The sequence below is a fragment of the Carassius carassius genome, chromosome 42 (assembly GCF_963082965.1).
Source record: "Carassius carassius chromosome 42, fCarCar2.1, whole genome shotgun sequence".
Classification (NCBI taxonomy): domain Eukaryota; kingdom Metazoa; phylum Chordata; class Actinopteri; order Cypriniformes; family Cyprinidae; genus Carassius; species Carassius carassius.
The window spans coordinates 20333506-20349864 of record NC_081796.1 but is presented as its reverse complement, the minus strand read 5'-3'; the positions used below and the strand labels follow the sequence as shown (position 1 = coordinate 20349864).

At 37.9% G+C, this 16359-nt stretch overlaps 1 protein-coding gene across 9 annotated transcripts in view; it reads right to left on the bottom strand.

Moving 5' to 3' along the window:
* Nucleotides 1-16359, bottom strand: part of LOC132124133 (disco-interacting protein 2 homolog C-like) — a 122347-nt gene that overhangs the window by 11210 nt on the left and 94778 nt on the right. For 5 of the 9 annotated variants that reach the window (XM_059534971.1, XM_059534974.1, XM_059534973.1 and 2 more), the window contains 18 exons: nt 13342-13465; nt 12220-12329; nt 10940-11042; nt 10779-10843; nt 10596-10689; nt 9709-9828; nt 8206-8320; nt 6696-6835; nt 6373-6509; nt 5080-5288; nt 4175-4289; nt 3593-3794; nt 3368-3477; nt 1601-1681; nt 1038-1161; nt 391-512; nt 199-310; nt 12-121 (listed from right to left, as the gene is read on the bottom strand). In XM_059534971.1, the coding sequence (XP_059390954.1) occupies nt 12-121; nt 199-310; nt 391-512; nt 1038-1161; nt 1601-1681; nt 3368-3477; nt 3593-3794; nt 4175-4289; nt 5080-5288; nt 6373-6509; nt 6696-6835; nt 8206-8320; nt 9709-9828; nt 10596-10689; nt 10779-10843; nt 10940-11042; nt 12220-12329; nt 13342-13465 (2193 nt within the window). The remainder of the gene's footprint in view (nt 1-11; nt 122-198; nt 311-390; nt 513-1037; nt 1162-1600; nt 1682-3367; nt 3478-3592; nt 3795-4174; nt 4290-5079; nt 5289-6372; nt 6510-6695; nt 6836-8205; nt 8321-9708; nt 9829-10595; nt 10690-10778; nt 10844-10939; nt 11043-12219; nt 12330-13341; nt 13466-16359) is intronic. The other 4 variants (XM_059534972.1, XM_059534975.1, XM_059534978.1 and 1 more) reach the window with 1 other exon arrangement.

Sequence of the window (16359 nt, the reverse complement as noted above, 5' to 3'; positions counted from 1 at the left end):
TTAATATTCACCTTTACTCCTGCAAGCATCCCAGTAGTGGAGACGCTGAAGTCCAAGTAAGCCAGTGTGTCTGGATTGGAGGGTTTGTAGAGCTGAGGGGGCTTCTTCTTTGGCAGATCATCTGGAAAACATGTTAGATATTAAATGAATGCTCATTTAGACATTTTTAAGAAGTCACCTGACCTGACCCACTCTCACCTGTGTCCAGAACAGGAGGCCAAGCCCTGACGTCCACAGCGGCAGACGCTTCCTTTGACTTCAGAAGCTTGGAAATGACCTGTGAGGTCATCACACAAGACGATCGGCTCACCTGAACACAAATTTATACATTAGGCTATTTTTTTAACATATCATAAACTACATAAGGAAGGATTTGAGGAAAACACCCACTTCCACAATCATTTTCACAGTGGGCAGGGTAGTGGCAATGTTCTGCGGATGAGGGGGTCGCACTGTAATTGGTACACAGCCGGCATACAGGCATCCGTAAAAGGCAGCAATCAAATCGATACCTGTAAATTAAAAATGCATATACAAGTAGATTTGAATTTTTAATCCTAATTTAGTGGTCTCAAATTATCAACTTAACTTCAATGGGTCTAGTGTGTATCAAGTGTGTTTTAAGGGATCGTTGAACAGTTGACAGTACTCATTGACTTCCATCGTATGGAAAACGAATACTATGGCTACCGTCAACTGGTTACCAACATTCTTCAAAATATCTTCTTTTGTGTTCAACAGAAGAAAGACACTCATATAAGTGTGAACAACGTGAGGGTGAGTAAATGACAATTTAAATTTTTGGTTGAACTATCCCAATAAATCATTTCTGACCATGATATCCAAGCCAGATTGTGATGTGTCTGGTGTCCTTTCTGAATATAATCTTAGGGACATCTTCAATGCACTAAACTGCTCTTCTGTTCACCCGATGCCACATAATTTGAGACCCCTGGTTTAAATGAGTATAATAGTATGAATATAGTTGGACTTATCACAGATTTAAAGTTGTAGATTTGTAGCTGATGGTGTCGTACCAGGCGGGTACACCAGCGCAACATGATCACCATCCTGCAGGTGGCCTCGCTCCATCAACATGGCTGCTATCTTCTCTGCCCGCTTATGCAACTGAAGACAAGTCAGTGAGCTCAGGACTGCTCCCTATGTTCACACACATACACAAACGTATCAGTTTCCTCAGTTCTCAGTTCAGGATGAGTTATCACAACTTTTCTATGGAGGGCATGTGGTGTTTAAAATAGACTGAAATGATAAATGGCCACATATTTAAAAGATGTATCCCTAGAAAAAACCAGGGTAACATCATTTATGAAACCAATTCCTGCTCCCTAGAAGGGGGAAACAGTGCAGAAACGAAGAAATTTTTGCCAAGCACTGGACCACACTTGAAAACAAGGTTAATCTTTAGCTTACACTTTCTTAACCCAGAATGCTAGTGGTATTCTTTAATTACAAGGAGTTTTCATTAATAAAATTAAATATACTTAAAAAAATGCAATAAATATACACACACACACACACACACACACACACATATATATATTTAAAAGAAAAATAATATATCAAATACACATCATACCTTTGAGCTGAGGAGGGTGAAGAGCACGTGATCTGGGGTGGTTTGGGCTCTCCACTGCAACACCTCAGACAGGAAGAGGAACTATGGGTGGAAAAAGGAAGTCTGAGATGATTATTACAAAATCCAAGATATTTAAGTATTTAATGGAGCTTATATAATATTCCCAAAAGAGCCATATCAGAATTCACAAGTTGAATCAGTTAATGTTGTTATGTTATGTTAATACACCGTTAGTTTTATTTGCTTGCATACAAGTAAGTTGGTGTTAAACAAGCCTGATTTAATTTATTGTTTTACCAAATGCAATATTATAAAAGTAACATGACATTTAAAGAGTAACTGTTAAACACAAAAGATGTTTTTTTGCAATTAGTAAGACCTGTTAAAAGTCATTAGCAAGTGGCGCTGGTGTTATCTGAAGGCTGAAAGTGAATGCAGTCATGTGTTACCTCACCTCCCAGAGTTATTCTCACATCGGATTGCATTCCTCTTCTTAAAAGAATGAAATAAAACCATTTCCATTCACTCAATGGGCCCGATTTTCATAGGCATGAATGGATGGAAGCAACACAAAACAACAACAACACAAGCTTGGGGGTGTAAAAATGGAATAGTCATGTATGGCTGTGTTTCTTTGAGTGGCGCAGATGGCGGAGATAACATTTGTCGATGTCAGAAGGGTGTGAAGGAATGAGAAAAAGAGAGAGGATGAGGAAGGCATGCAGTTAACAACTGTTGCGGCACTGTGTATCTGTGTATTTTAGGGTCTGTGCACATGTTTGTGTATGTGGTTTGTGTGTGCGGCCGACAGCTGTGTGTTAAGGTTACGGTTTCGTGCACAGCAGACGCTGATGGAATAATGGCTGCCATCTTTCAGCCTGAGAGGGCAGCGTAATGGATTGTATTTGCGTTGAGGTGGTTTACTGACAGCACAGCAAAACCAAAGACTCAACACAAAACAGCACAAAAAGTAACCAAACCAGCCCTCCCAAACAGCCCAGCATGCAATCATTATTCTAATGGAGTGCTTTACATTTTAAAGTGGCAAAAAAGGCATGTTTTAGAAGCACAAAATTGTCAAGTTCTGGTTCGGTGACATATTGTTTTAACAGTTTCCCGGAATGCTCTCTGTAGGGGTCGGGTATGAAACAATCCTGGCTGAGAGAAAGAGGTCTGACAAGCTGTCAGGGATCAGTTCCTCTACCACAAATCCAGTTGGGACAATTACTGCATGCCACACAGGGTCCAAAATGAACAATCAGCAGGTGCCAAATGCGTGTTATAAGTTGGCCGGTAACTTTTATAAGGGACTGCAACATATTTAAGTCAAACTGTAAGATTTATATAAAAAAAAAGTAATATGATGTATTTATGTATGTACAGTGTGTGTGTGTGTATATATATATATATATATATATATATATATATATATATATATATATATATATATATATATATATATACACATACATACATACATACATACATATATATATATATATATATACACACACTTTTTCTCAGTTTTGGACCCAGGTGCTACATCTCCTCTGAGAGCCATTATAAAGCACCCTAAGGCAGATTATATCTCTCAGAACCAGTTATTCAAATGTACTGAAACACTGGCTTTAAACACAAATATGTGCTTATTTTTGTGTCTATTCTTGGCTGGTTGGGACTCCATTTGCTGGAGGTGAGGAATGAATGAGAGGGAAGGGAGAGTGAACGATGAATGAAAATCGAGGCCCCATGTTACCACACACACACCTTTCTTGCCTGATCATTGTCTTCGATCTGCCCCAGATCTCTGCCGCTGGCCTGAGCAATCCTCTTCCCTGAGACCAGGTTTCCTACCATCACAGAGGCAGGTCCAATCTCTGCAGGAGCGAGCACAGGAAGATCATCACAACCAAACAGACAACACCACGCATACAGCATTTTGGATGGTTCTAATTTTGTACGACATCTGAGGTGACCTTGCTGCAGACAGACCTGGCTGTTTCTGTCTGGGTTTGGGCAGGTTGGTGACGCAGGTGTGAGGGCACATTAGGACGTTACAGGGATGTAGGGAGCCTTCCAAAAACAGCTGCTTGGTCTCCGACAGGTGGATCCCTCCCAGAGGAGTCTTGGGAAGGGTGTTAGCGGGCACCAAAGCCAAACAAAACACCCCGACATTGTGGATACTGTCTATCGCCTGCAGAAAGAGATGTATTGGATTGTCAGGTGAGGTTTAAAAACAGAGTTTGTAAGGAGCTGAGAAGAGGCTGCCAGCTGAGAACAGATGCAGCAACTGACCTTTACCAAAATACCAAACTGGAATTCAGGAAGTGGAAGGAAAAAATACTATATTTGCAAGATTAATGACCCACAACAAAAGAGTGGAATGAAACCATCTGGGTGGAAATGAAGGCCAGCCTGTGCATGCCGGTAAAGACTTGTAAAGTGCTGACAGAAAGTTTGGATGGTGACTGGGGTTATGCAGCGATTAAGGTGACTCCCATCAGACTGGATGGGAATAGCGAGTCGCCACTGCCCGAATCGATAAGCAAGGGTAGGTATAAAAAGGACAAATACCTGCAGCACACGACTCATCCACTGGAAGCTGTCCTCTTCTGTGGAGTCCGGCCGCTGTTCAGCTACAACCACAATTCTCTCGTCATGCAGGACCGTCACAGAAAATACCGCTATCCTGAAGATAGAGATACCGAATAGAGATTTAGACCCTCAAAAATCCAGCTCTGGACCAACCCATTAAACATCTCAAACCATGACATGCTTACGTTGGTAAACAGAATATAAATTCATTAAGCATTATTATTATAAATATTTAAATTAACAATAATAATTATACAAATTAAACAACTGTTACTAATTACATAATTACATTTAGTATTACAATAATCAACAAACAATTTACAAAAAAAGAATACGTTTTTAAAGATTAACAAGATTGCAAAAAAAGTCATTCATAACACTGTAACACTAATATTATAATTAATTATAATAATTACATTTATTGCATATATTTGAAGCAATATTTAAAGTCAATTATTTTGTGGAATCGTTCAAACAAATGAAAATGTGCTACAGTGCTATTTTAGTATCACTGATTGATTATTATTGTTTTTGCATTCGATTTTTATTTTTTATTAGAATTTGTTTAGTTTTAGTTACTTTAGTACTTCAATTTAAACTAAACAAAAAAAGAGAAATTGTTGCCTTGGAGTCTAGTGTGTAAAGGTGTAAGAAAACTGATAAACAAAACCTGAGGTCATTTCACAGAAGCAACTAAAACAGAACAACTCACAACACAACACAACACACAGGACACACGCTCTCACTCCTGCCGCCTCAGCAGGTGCTGAATCCATTTAATTTGCACTCTGCATGTCCACAGCAAATAAGCTCAAGTGCTATATATATCACCTCTCGAAGAAGAATACGCTATGTTTGTTTGGTTGTTTTTGTTGTGTACTCACCTGCCCCTGTACACAAACTTCATGGGCTCTACTGCCAGCGCTGTTGCGACGATATCGTCAGCGTTGTGTCTCCGTCCGCTCACCACCATCAGCCCGTCCATCTTTCCAGAGACAAACACCAGCCCACCTGGGCCTATGAAGCCCAGCAGCCCTGTCCGAGTGAAGGGGTACTCGCTGATAGGAGCCCCAGAACTGCTCATGGGGAAAACCTGATTCCAAAACAAAAGCCAACATTTTTTATATAACTATCCATTTGTAAATTTAAAACTGTATAAAAATGTGGAAATCATCTCTAGAATCTTGGCTATGGGGTTTCTTCTCATCCACTGTACATTACGGTGAAATGTTCACTGATTGGTTAAAAAAGGGGATTTTAAATTCATATTAAACTTCTAGAATTAAAGTAGCACAACCGATTTTCACCAGTGTTCATTTTGACAGGTGTTCACATTTTGAATGTCCGGTAGTCCTCAAATAACATTATAGTCCCGTCTTGTCATGTTAACAAAGACGCGGCATAAATTTCGTCATAGTTTTTATCATCAGATATTAGTTTTAGCTCGTCAACGTCTCGTCTTAGTCACATAAAAAATATTTTTGCTTGAATACTTGTGTGTCATGTAGTCATATTTATGACAGTCTATTTTCACCTTTGTGAGGAAAAAGTACTTCGCACAGTTGCGACATTTTATCTTACAACTGCAAATTCATATCTGACAACTGTGACATTTGCAACTTAATCTCTTACAACTGCAACTTTGTTTCTTGTACAGTAATTGCCACAAATGTAACTTTATATCTCACGATTCTGGTGTTTTATCACAAAATTGCTTTTTCATATCTCACAGGTTGCAATTGCAACTTAATATCTCAAAATTGCGACTTTGTTTCTCATTGAAATAAACAATTGCAACTGTTTCTCATAATTGTGAAATTTTATCCCACAAATGCAACTCGCTATCTTACAATCAGGGATTCATATCTCATAGTATGACTTTATATCTCACATTTGTGATTTCATTTTTTATTAATTTCTTAAACTTAATCTCACAATCACCTGTTTTACTTTTTTTTTTTACTTTAGGTGAAAACAGCCTTCAGATAACAGACTCTGTGCGAACTGACCTTGAGAAAATGCCATTTTTATTATCTCAGAGCAATTTAACAAACAAGCCAAGGAAAAGACTTTGATCAGAGCACTTTAGCATCTGTTCGAGCAGAGGTCTGGGGATTCTGGGTAGGAGAATCCACCTAACTACAGCCAAATCGATCTTGCTCTGATAGGACACAAACCTCAAAGGTGTTTTTTGTCATGCCAGAGAGCCCATAATATGACATTCCCGTGGCAATGGAACACACACACAGCTCTCCGATCTCATCTGTTCGGCACAGCTGAGGAACTCCCTCTGGTTTGACCACACACATCAGAGCTGCACATATACAACATCAATAAACACATTACGCACTTTATGAAGCAATAAATACAGCACGCAGAGAGAGGCGTACACATGACACAATGCTCTCCTTTGATGGTTTTAACATTAAATCTACAAGAGTATGTGCAAAGCCACATTTTAGACTTTCTCAGAACCACTCATGCATGTACATATGTGCACCTCCTGGCATCACGGTGCCCACATCCTGTACGGTGAGTACAGAGAGACGCTCCTCTGAGTCCACTCTGATGACACCGTAGCTCAGACCCTGCATAGAGAGCACTCCTCGACCTGGTGGCTGGTTACTGTCATCCGTAGGCCTGAAATGTGAAATAAAATGCCAGATTAGTGCAATATATTAAATTATTATTTAACAGTGACTCTAATGTTATGTAAACCTGAATACAAAGCTGATTGGTTCAACTAGTTCTGATGAAGAAGTTGCTGATTGGTTCAACTAGTTCTGATGGACAGCACTAAGCCCCACCCACACATAGTGTCCTCTAAAAGACACATATTTAAGCTAACAGAGATGTCTGGCAAGGTACAGCAGGCTTCATTTGAGCAAAATACATAAAACAGGGTGTGCCGATGAAGTATGCTGGAAATAATAGCTGTGTTCCAAAACTAGTGTGCACACTGCATAGGGAGCTGCCTTTTAAGGAAGATTACAAGAAACTGATGTGAAACAGGCAGTTGGTTCCAACAGCATTTGACTGACCATTTTATATTTTTATATTTAGCAGTATATAATTAAAGTAGATTTATAGTTGATCATTCCTGCACAGCATACTGGGTGATTGCACAATGTAAAAAAAAAAAATTCTTTCTAAAAATTAGGTATCTTAAAAGGTGGCATAATGTTTATTTCTAACATGCTGTTTAAATAGGCAGTTAATTAAGTTTTGGAACAGAGCAGAAGTGCAAAAAATGAACTAACGAGGAAGGAAATTAATACCAGAGCGAGACATTTTCTGTGAACCACATAGGCCAAAGCAAATGTGTGTGAAGGGTAAAAAAATGAGGTTACGTTTAGTTTGCATGGTAAATCCACCAATGACGATGACACCACTTCTTTTATGACAGAAACAGCAGAATTACATATCATCAGTCGCCTTTGAATCAACTTTTCCCCCCTGAATTCACTAGAGAGTGATGATTTCATCTATGACACCGGGCTCTTTTATTAGCTTTCAATTAATTTCTTTTCTGTTCAAACTCATACAAGCTGTTCTCATCCTCAAATTTGTTGTGAGAGAGAGAAGGTCTGTAAAAACGTCCAGCAATGGACTTAATCCTGTGGAATGAAAACCATATGCTCTGAGTTCTGTCACAAGTTTGATTCGGTCACAAAGCAGAGATCAGGACTATTCAGGGCTGTAATTATGGAGGCAGCCTAAAAAAACATTACTTTCTTGTAAATGGATTTGGAAAAATGCATCAAAGTCATACACAGACTTCGGTAAAGCTCTCTCGATGAACCATCAACTTCAATCTGTGTGTCTGACCAACAGAAAAATGGTCTGTATCCATATTTCTGTCATTTTTTGGGGGAGGATGGGGGTTGTTATGAAACTTGTAAAAGAGGCACAGAAAGATCTACATGTTCTGAAAGGAAAAGTGAGAGTTTATGAATATGAGCTGAAGTTTCGGGGTGAATGAATGGTCAATGTGTCAGCACTCCTCCCACCTCCTGATGGCCACGGTAAGGGCTTCAGCTGAGCTGGCACATGGACAGATGACCTCTGGCCGCAGACCTTTACTCTGGAAGACATTGAGGAACGCGTCACACGATGAGATGGACCCTGCAGAAAATGAGAGATTATGTGATATGTTTCGCCTGTCTTATATGACATTTAAAACAGTTCTCACATTTAGATGCATTCTAACACTGTAGGGTACAATGGGAACACAGCTCTTAAAGCGACAGTTAGCAAAAAAAAAAAGAAATCCAGTTTTAAAAGGCCATATTGTATAGTTTTGTAGCATTTAATTTAATTTTTTTATTTTTTTTTTAAGTTTAAGCTTTCTTGCACCAAAGAGTTTTCATGACCAGCATTAGAATTTTGAAGACTGTTTTTACAACTGTACCTTTAAGATTTCTATATGTAAATTACTCCTGTTGTGATTGTTCAAACTTTAGTCCATCATGATATGCCAAATAACAGAATACATTTGAGAGTGTATATATATATATATATATATATATATATATATATATATATATGAGTATTCATGCTCTGTCATATTTCACTCTAAAAACTAAAGAAAAATCAGAAATTATAAAACCATAAAGAAAATCCAGCCTATTTATATGACAATTAAATGTGCTGCATTGTGATGTTGATTTTATTAAATTAAAAACTATTTTATTTATAACTATCATTATTGTTATAAATACATAAATTCAAGAAATTACAATTTTCATTGCAATTACAGTAATATTTAAGCAATGCTAAATTCAACAAATACTACTATAAGCTTTAATTTAAATGATTAAAATGATATTTTTTTATATTATTATTATATTATTTTTTTATGCATTGCAGTAATGAGATTTTTCAGTAAGCTACTGACAAATAAAACATTATATATTTTCTTCAAAACTACATATATTTTCAAAATTTTTCTTCCCTAAAAATGTCTTCTAAACCTTTTCCTTTTCTTTTTTTTTGGATTGAAAATTGAGTTTCACCCTAATGATCTTGGACTAAAAAGAGATCCTTGCATTATAAATGTTCAGCTACACAGCACATTAATCTCTTCATCTCAAAAGACCAAGAAAAATCCTGTTTCCCCTCATATGACCCAGAATATTCCATCAGAAATACATTCACTGTATCTTACTGCCATTTACATTGGCATTTGAAGGAAACAGGCGGCAGAAGGAATGTTTTGTCCTTCAGTGTGTCCATTTGTGTATTATGTATCTGCATACATAAGGAAATAGCTTCTGGGCATCATCTATCCTACTCATCCCAGTATAATCCCAGAGGCCATATCTGAGTGTATGCATTTATATTACACACTTATGAATGATGGTTTTAGCTTGTTTGCAGGGTTGCTGGGTGTGTAAAGAGCTGCTTAACCATCTGCTTGTTTCCTGTCAGAGGAATATTTGAAGAAACATAGGTGTGAGAGAAAAGGGGAAGATGGAAGGGAAAGGAAGAGTTAAAACACTAGCTGAACTCACATGGGTTGGATCCGTCGGCCACCACCAGCATGCGCAGGGAGCTCAGGTTGACGTCTCTCTGATCTCGGTGAGCGACCAGAGCCCAGTGCATATCCCTGGACTTGACACAAGCTACTTTAGCTACACACAAACACACACAACCAGAAATGGACACATACAAAAACAATATCAAATGACACTGTCGCTTACAAATAACGATTTCATGAAACATTTTGCAAATTTCTGAGTAAATCCTTCATGAAGCTGTCATGATGTAAGGGGTCCCATGAGGATTTTTAAATGATTTATACAGAAATGTGTCCTGTTTATGTTTCATGAAAACTGAACAGAAAGACTCAAAGTCTTTTGGCACAAAAAATATTTATTTAAAGTTTATTTCAAAACAAAACAATGTACCGTATTTTCCGGACTATAAGTCGCACTTTTTTCATAGTTTGGCTGGTCCTGCGACTTATAGTCAGGTGCGACTTATTTATCAAAATTAATTTGACATGAACCGAGAGAAATGAACCAAGAGAAAACATTACCGTCTCCAGCCGCGAGAGGGCGCTCATTGCTCCTGTAGTAGTCTACACTGAAAACATAGAGCGCCCTCTCGCGGCTGGAGACGGTAATGTTTTCTCTTGGTTCTTGGTTCTAAATAAATGCAACTTATAGTCCAGTGCGACTTATGTATGTTTTTTTCCTCATCACGACGTATTTTTGGACTGATGCGACTTATGCTCAGGTGCGACTTATAGTCCGAAAAATACAGTATACATGAATTTCTGCACATCAAGTTGAAAATACTGTATTATTTGTTATTATTACATTTTGTGATATATATTTTGATACATATTTTCTGTATATCATTTAGTTCCATGACATCTAGTGACTGATGGACAGACCTTTGTATTGACACACTTTCTGGATCCAGGACAGAGGGTTGACCTTCATCAGCGAGTACGGGATGCTGATTACATGCATCATGTTCATGACACTCTAAGGAAACAGGAAGTGACATATTAACACCCTGAATGTGACGCATATGATCTTATGTTCACATAATTATTTTCAGAAGCATGACTTACAGTTAGAATGCCGTGCCACAAACCCACATCCTTTTTAAAATCCAATACATTCACTATGATTTCAGCTGAAAGACAAAGAGAAGACAGATTTATTACATTATTGTCTGAGAAGGGAGATTAAAGGACAATGGACTCTGTGTGTGTGTGTGTGTTGGACTCACCCTCTGTGTATCCACAAGACTGTGTTAGGGCCTGGCAATGTGTAAGAAGTGCGATCCGTGTCACCGTCACACCCAAAACACTCCCATCTTTACAGGTCTTATACTGGAAATCAATAAACACAAAAGTGTCATAAATGTTAATCATTAACACAAATATTAACGCATCAAATCCCTTAACAAACACACTTTGCATGGCCGTAAACACACTACTGTAAGCATGCATGTCAAAATTACTGTCGATGTCCAGGGCATATTTAAACTTAAAATAAAAATGATAAATAATATTTTGCATGAGAAATAAGGATTATATTTTGCATAAAGAAATAAGGATTATTTTTTGTCTTATTAAATAGTTTGACATTTTACTAGCATTTACTAGACCTATTTTGAGGTCTTTATTCTTATCAGATTGTCATTATTCTAATACATTATTAAATTACAGTAGTAAAATGTTTGTTTTTATTAAAATATGCATAAATTAGTGAGAGTACATCAAAAACTACTACTACTTAAATTTTTTTTTCCACTGTTAATAATATATATATATTTTATATATATTATAAATAAAATAAAATAGCTTTGATAATTGATAATGGGGGAAACTTTCTATATATATATATATATATATATATGTGCGCGCATTGTGCATATATGCAAATTTGCATTATGTCATGAAGATAAATGTTAACAATGCCAATGGTTCTAAAATAGGGCTTTATTCTCTTTTTACATAGATACATAGAATATAAAATTCTTATTTTCTTTTCTTTTGGACATGTTCTTCATGCACTACAAGAAAAAAGCGTACAGTAGAACAGAAAGCAAACTTTGGCCCAATACTGGAGATCTGATACCCGGCCACTTTGCACAGACTCTCAGATTTCTGGGATCTGGTGAAGAACATTGAGACAGCTCATTCAAAACTGGTTCAATAACTTGAGACCAACCCCACTCCATTAACCAGCATCTCCTACAAGAGTCCCGATTCACAATTAAACAAACATTAATCATTTATCATCCATTATCCAGTGACTCTCTAATGGAGGCAGCTGTGCCCGGCATGCTGCTAGGAAATATTGATTTCTGGGGCTTGAGTCATAGAATATCAAACAATCAGATATCATAAAACAATTATAGTGGCTGGTGGGGTGCAGCATATGAAAAAAACAATCCTAGACTGATGGCTTCCATTTGTGCAGAATCTTTGAATGTACGGCCAGTAAAATGATTTGAATAAGCTGATATTTCCAAAATGGTCATAATTCCATGGGTAAGCTTACCTCTATGTAGGCGGTGTCATTATTTGCATCTTTTATGTGAGGGAACCAATCACGGGGCGGCTTGGACAGGTGTTTGGATTCCGTGACAAACCATAGCAGCTTTGGCCATCCTGATGAGTGGGTGGGACCCAACAGAGAGAAAACATGAATATTCATACAATTCTATTAATATTCATGCAGCTTAATGAGTCAACCATGGCTATCATTATCATTATTAGTGATGATTATCATTCAAAGGAATGATAGTGAGTGATTAGGGTTACTGGCTAAATAATGGCTATGTGCGTCGGGATTGGAGTAAGTCCGTCTTTTCTCCGCCTCGGGCTAAATGACTATCTTCTCGGGACTACAACATCATTACAACAATATCAGACTCATTACCTCTACATTTTTTATTTATACCATCTCTCGTCTTACTGTGGCTCAGACAGGGCAAAAATGCTGACTGCTAGCAGTCTGGCTAAGATAATATCACACGCATGATACAGCCAATCATGCTCCTGATTTTCCCTCGCTACCCTATACAGACTCTCTCTATTTTAGTAATATTTTAAAATGAAATTTATTCCTATGATGCAAAGCTGAATTTTCAGCTTGATTACTCTCAAAGCCACGTGATCCTTCAGAAATCACTCGCAATTTGCTATTTGGTAATCAACAAACCTTTCTTTTTATTATCAATGTTGAAAACATTTGTGTTGCTTAATATTTTTGTGGAAAGAAACAATTCCTTGATGAACAGAAAGTTTAAAAAAGGATTATTTCAAACAGAAATCCTTTGAAATATCATAAATGTCTTTTTTGATCAATTAAATGTATCCTTGCTGAATAAAAGTATTAATTTCTTTAAAAAACAAACAAAACAAGACAAAAATTCCCGATCCCAAAGTTTTAAATGTTAATGTATAAAGACTCTAATCTCAATGGCTGCTAAATGGGATGTTACAATACAAACTGTGACTGGTTGTTTATATGTAAATCAGATAGTCTCTTCCTATCTAAGTAAGCGGTTCTTAGCCATTTTAAGTTGTAAAACGGACTAGACTTTATTCTGAAAAATCACAAGTCTGTCTACATGACACTATAGATCATTTACATGAAGTTGTGTATAAACGGACTGACCTTTGAACTGTGGTATTTCACCAGTGGGTCCTTTTGGAAGGCCTTTGTGGCAGGCATCACTGGTCAGAGCTACAGTAACCCCACAACTGCCCAGGAGAAAGCCGATCTGTTGACTTCCTGCATCCTAGTACACACACACACACACACACACACACACACACACAGATAGGCTAAGACCAGCTAACATCCATCATCAGTACAGCAGCAAAATACACTGCAGGGGAGGTGACGCCTACTGACAGCAAAGAAATTATACCGTGGTGTGCTTGAATATCTCTTTTATTTTTGATGGAGGAGTTTTAAAATCAACAAATGTCCATGTCGCCTTTTTTACATAGTAAAATATCAATAGCTTTTGGACATGACCTTACAAAATGCACTGTGAATATGGCGATATCATGGTAAAGGTTTGTTATCAGATACAAACACTATGGTATTTTGAAATATACCATGGTATTTAAACTATGGTAAAACCCAGAGTACCCCTTAAAAAAGTACCACAGCACTACCAAGTAATACATAATACTACAGTACCATTTCTTTTTGGATGCATTTGGAGTATGAGTTCAGGATTATGTTTTCAGTACCAAAATATATATTCAAGTACCATGGTCTGGTTCTATGGTAATATTTTAAGTATCTTAAAGTATCATTTAAATATCATTTAGTACAATGGTGTATATATCAAAGTACCATGATATTATCAAGTTTTTTAACTGAAATGTATCATCTATGGTACGTACATGGTACTCCATCCCCATTTATATATATATAAACATGGTATTACCATGTTTTCTACACATCGCATGGTACTGTCATGATATTCTACAAAGTACCTATAAATACCATGCAAATATCATGTGAATATGGTAATCATTTAGTATTACAGTATGTATAGGTGATTCTCTAGCTCAAACAGTAAAGCATGAAACAAGCCAGGCCAATGTCATGGGTTCAATTCCCAAGAAATGCATGAAATTGCATATTTTGAAAGCATGTTAAGTGGCTCTATTTAAAAGTGGCTGCCAAATACATAAATGTAAATGTGAATCTACATCTAAGTATCACTGGACACAATCACTGCACCATGGTTCTTGCACAGTACGTTTCTGTAATACTTATTCTGTGTGTGCTATAAGTCAAAAATGCAGAAAAACACACAGCTACTTTTGCACTGGACAGAAGTTTATTGGTTTGCGAAGTGCAATGCATGCAGAGGAAGCCAGAGAGTGTTCTGCCAGTTTCCAGGTCCTTTCCTGGAATTTTTGGACAGACGAGGGATCAGACTGACTCTTGCAGCTCTCCTCCTTTACTTCAACCACTAAAATTCAAACATACATATCTGAGGCAATACTTCAGCCTCAAGGGGTCCACGCTAGAGGTCTTCACGGGTCCAAAAATTTGTGCCCGAACCCGAAAGAGACCCGTAATGTACTACACCGAACCGACCCGGACCCGTCTAATATTTCAAAAGCTGGACCCGGACCCGTGTAGATCCGACAAAATGCCTACCAGGACCCGACCCGGACCCGTATATTATTTAAAATCTGGACCCGAACCCGCCGGGAAGACACAGACCCGACTGGACCCGACGTTCACATATTCCACCTTAAATTACTATTACAAGTCAATAAACCTGTTGCGAAAAATACAGCTTTTTGTCTTACCTAATTTAAAGAGCCGTAGTCTCTCCTCCTTGTACCTGACTGCCTGTGATGCATTACAATCCTCCGACAAGAAAGTTATCCATGTTATTCCTCTCGTTATTCCAAGTCCATGCTGAATCCACTCATTATTTCAGCTTAAAAATCCACTTGATGTCACGGTGATGGATGACAAATCCTACTGTGCACATGTACATTCTGACTCGAGTTAACTCGCATAATAACTTAAACTGTTTACCCTTTTGAACTATAATAACGATCGCTCGTGCATTGCCATGGCCGCTGATGTTATTTATTTGCTAACATCTGATCTCTGTGCTCTCTGCTCTGCATCGAGTTTGAATCTGACCACTAAAACTTTAAGATTAAACAGTTCATTTATAATATTATAAAAACGGGAGAAAATGTAAAATGCGGTTTGGCGGTCGAAGTGTCCCTCACTGGTAGCCATAGAAACATGAAATGCGCTGGAGACTGCACATGCGTGCTAGCTGTATCAACCTAAAATGCTTTAACGCAATTTGAGCGTCATAGAAAACATTAATGTGACAGTTCACCTCAGATTGTGTTGCTGATTTGAAATATATTAAATATGAGTGTGTCAAGTCTTTAAGCATTAATACCGTGCGTGCACTTGTATTAACTCTGAGTCTGCGAGCTCTGCTTCTAAAAGCAGAGAGAGCGAGAGAGAGAGAGATCACTTTTTTTGGCTCACTCTTTTCTTTTCCTAATTGTACAAGTTGCAAGTTACAAAAAACACAAGTAGTATTTGATCACGGCCGGGTGTTCTCCGAGTCCGATGATTCCGATCGCACGGGTATTACACACAATGTTAAACAGACCCGGGACCCGAAGTAATAGAATCGGACCCGACCCGGACCCAGCTGATGATTTGAAATATAGACCCGAACCCGTACGGGTCCCGGGTCGGGTCCGGGGTCGACGGGTCTCGGGTGCACTGTGAAGACCTCTAGTCCACGTTGATACAGTCGTGGCCAAAAGTTTTGAGAATTACATAAATATTAGTTTTCAAAAAGATTGCTGCTAAACTGCTTTTAGATCTTTGTTTCACTTGTTTCTGTGATGTACTGAAATATAATTACAAGCACTTCATACGTTTCAAAGGCTTTTATCGACAATTACATGATATTTATGCAAAGAGTCAGTATTTGCAGTGTTGGCCCTTCTTTTTCAGGACCTCTGCAATTCGACTGGACATGCTCTCAATCAACTTCTGGGCCAAATCCTGACTGATAGCAACCATTCTTTCATAATCACTTCTTGGAGTTTGTCAGAATTAGTGGGTTTTTGTTTGTCCACCGCCTCTTGAGGATTGACCACAAGTTCTCAATGG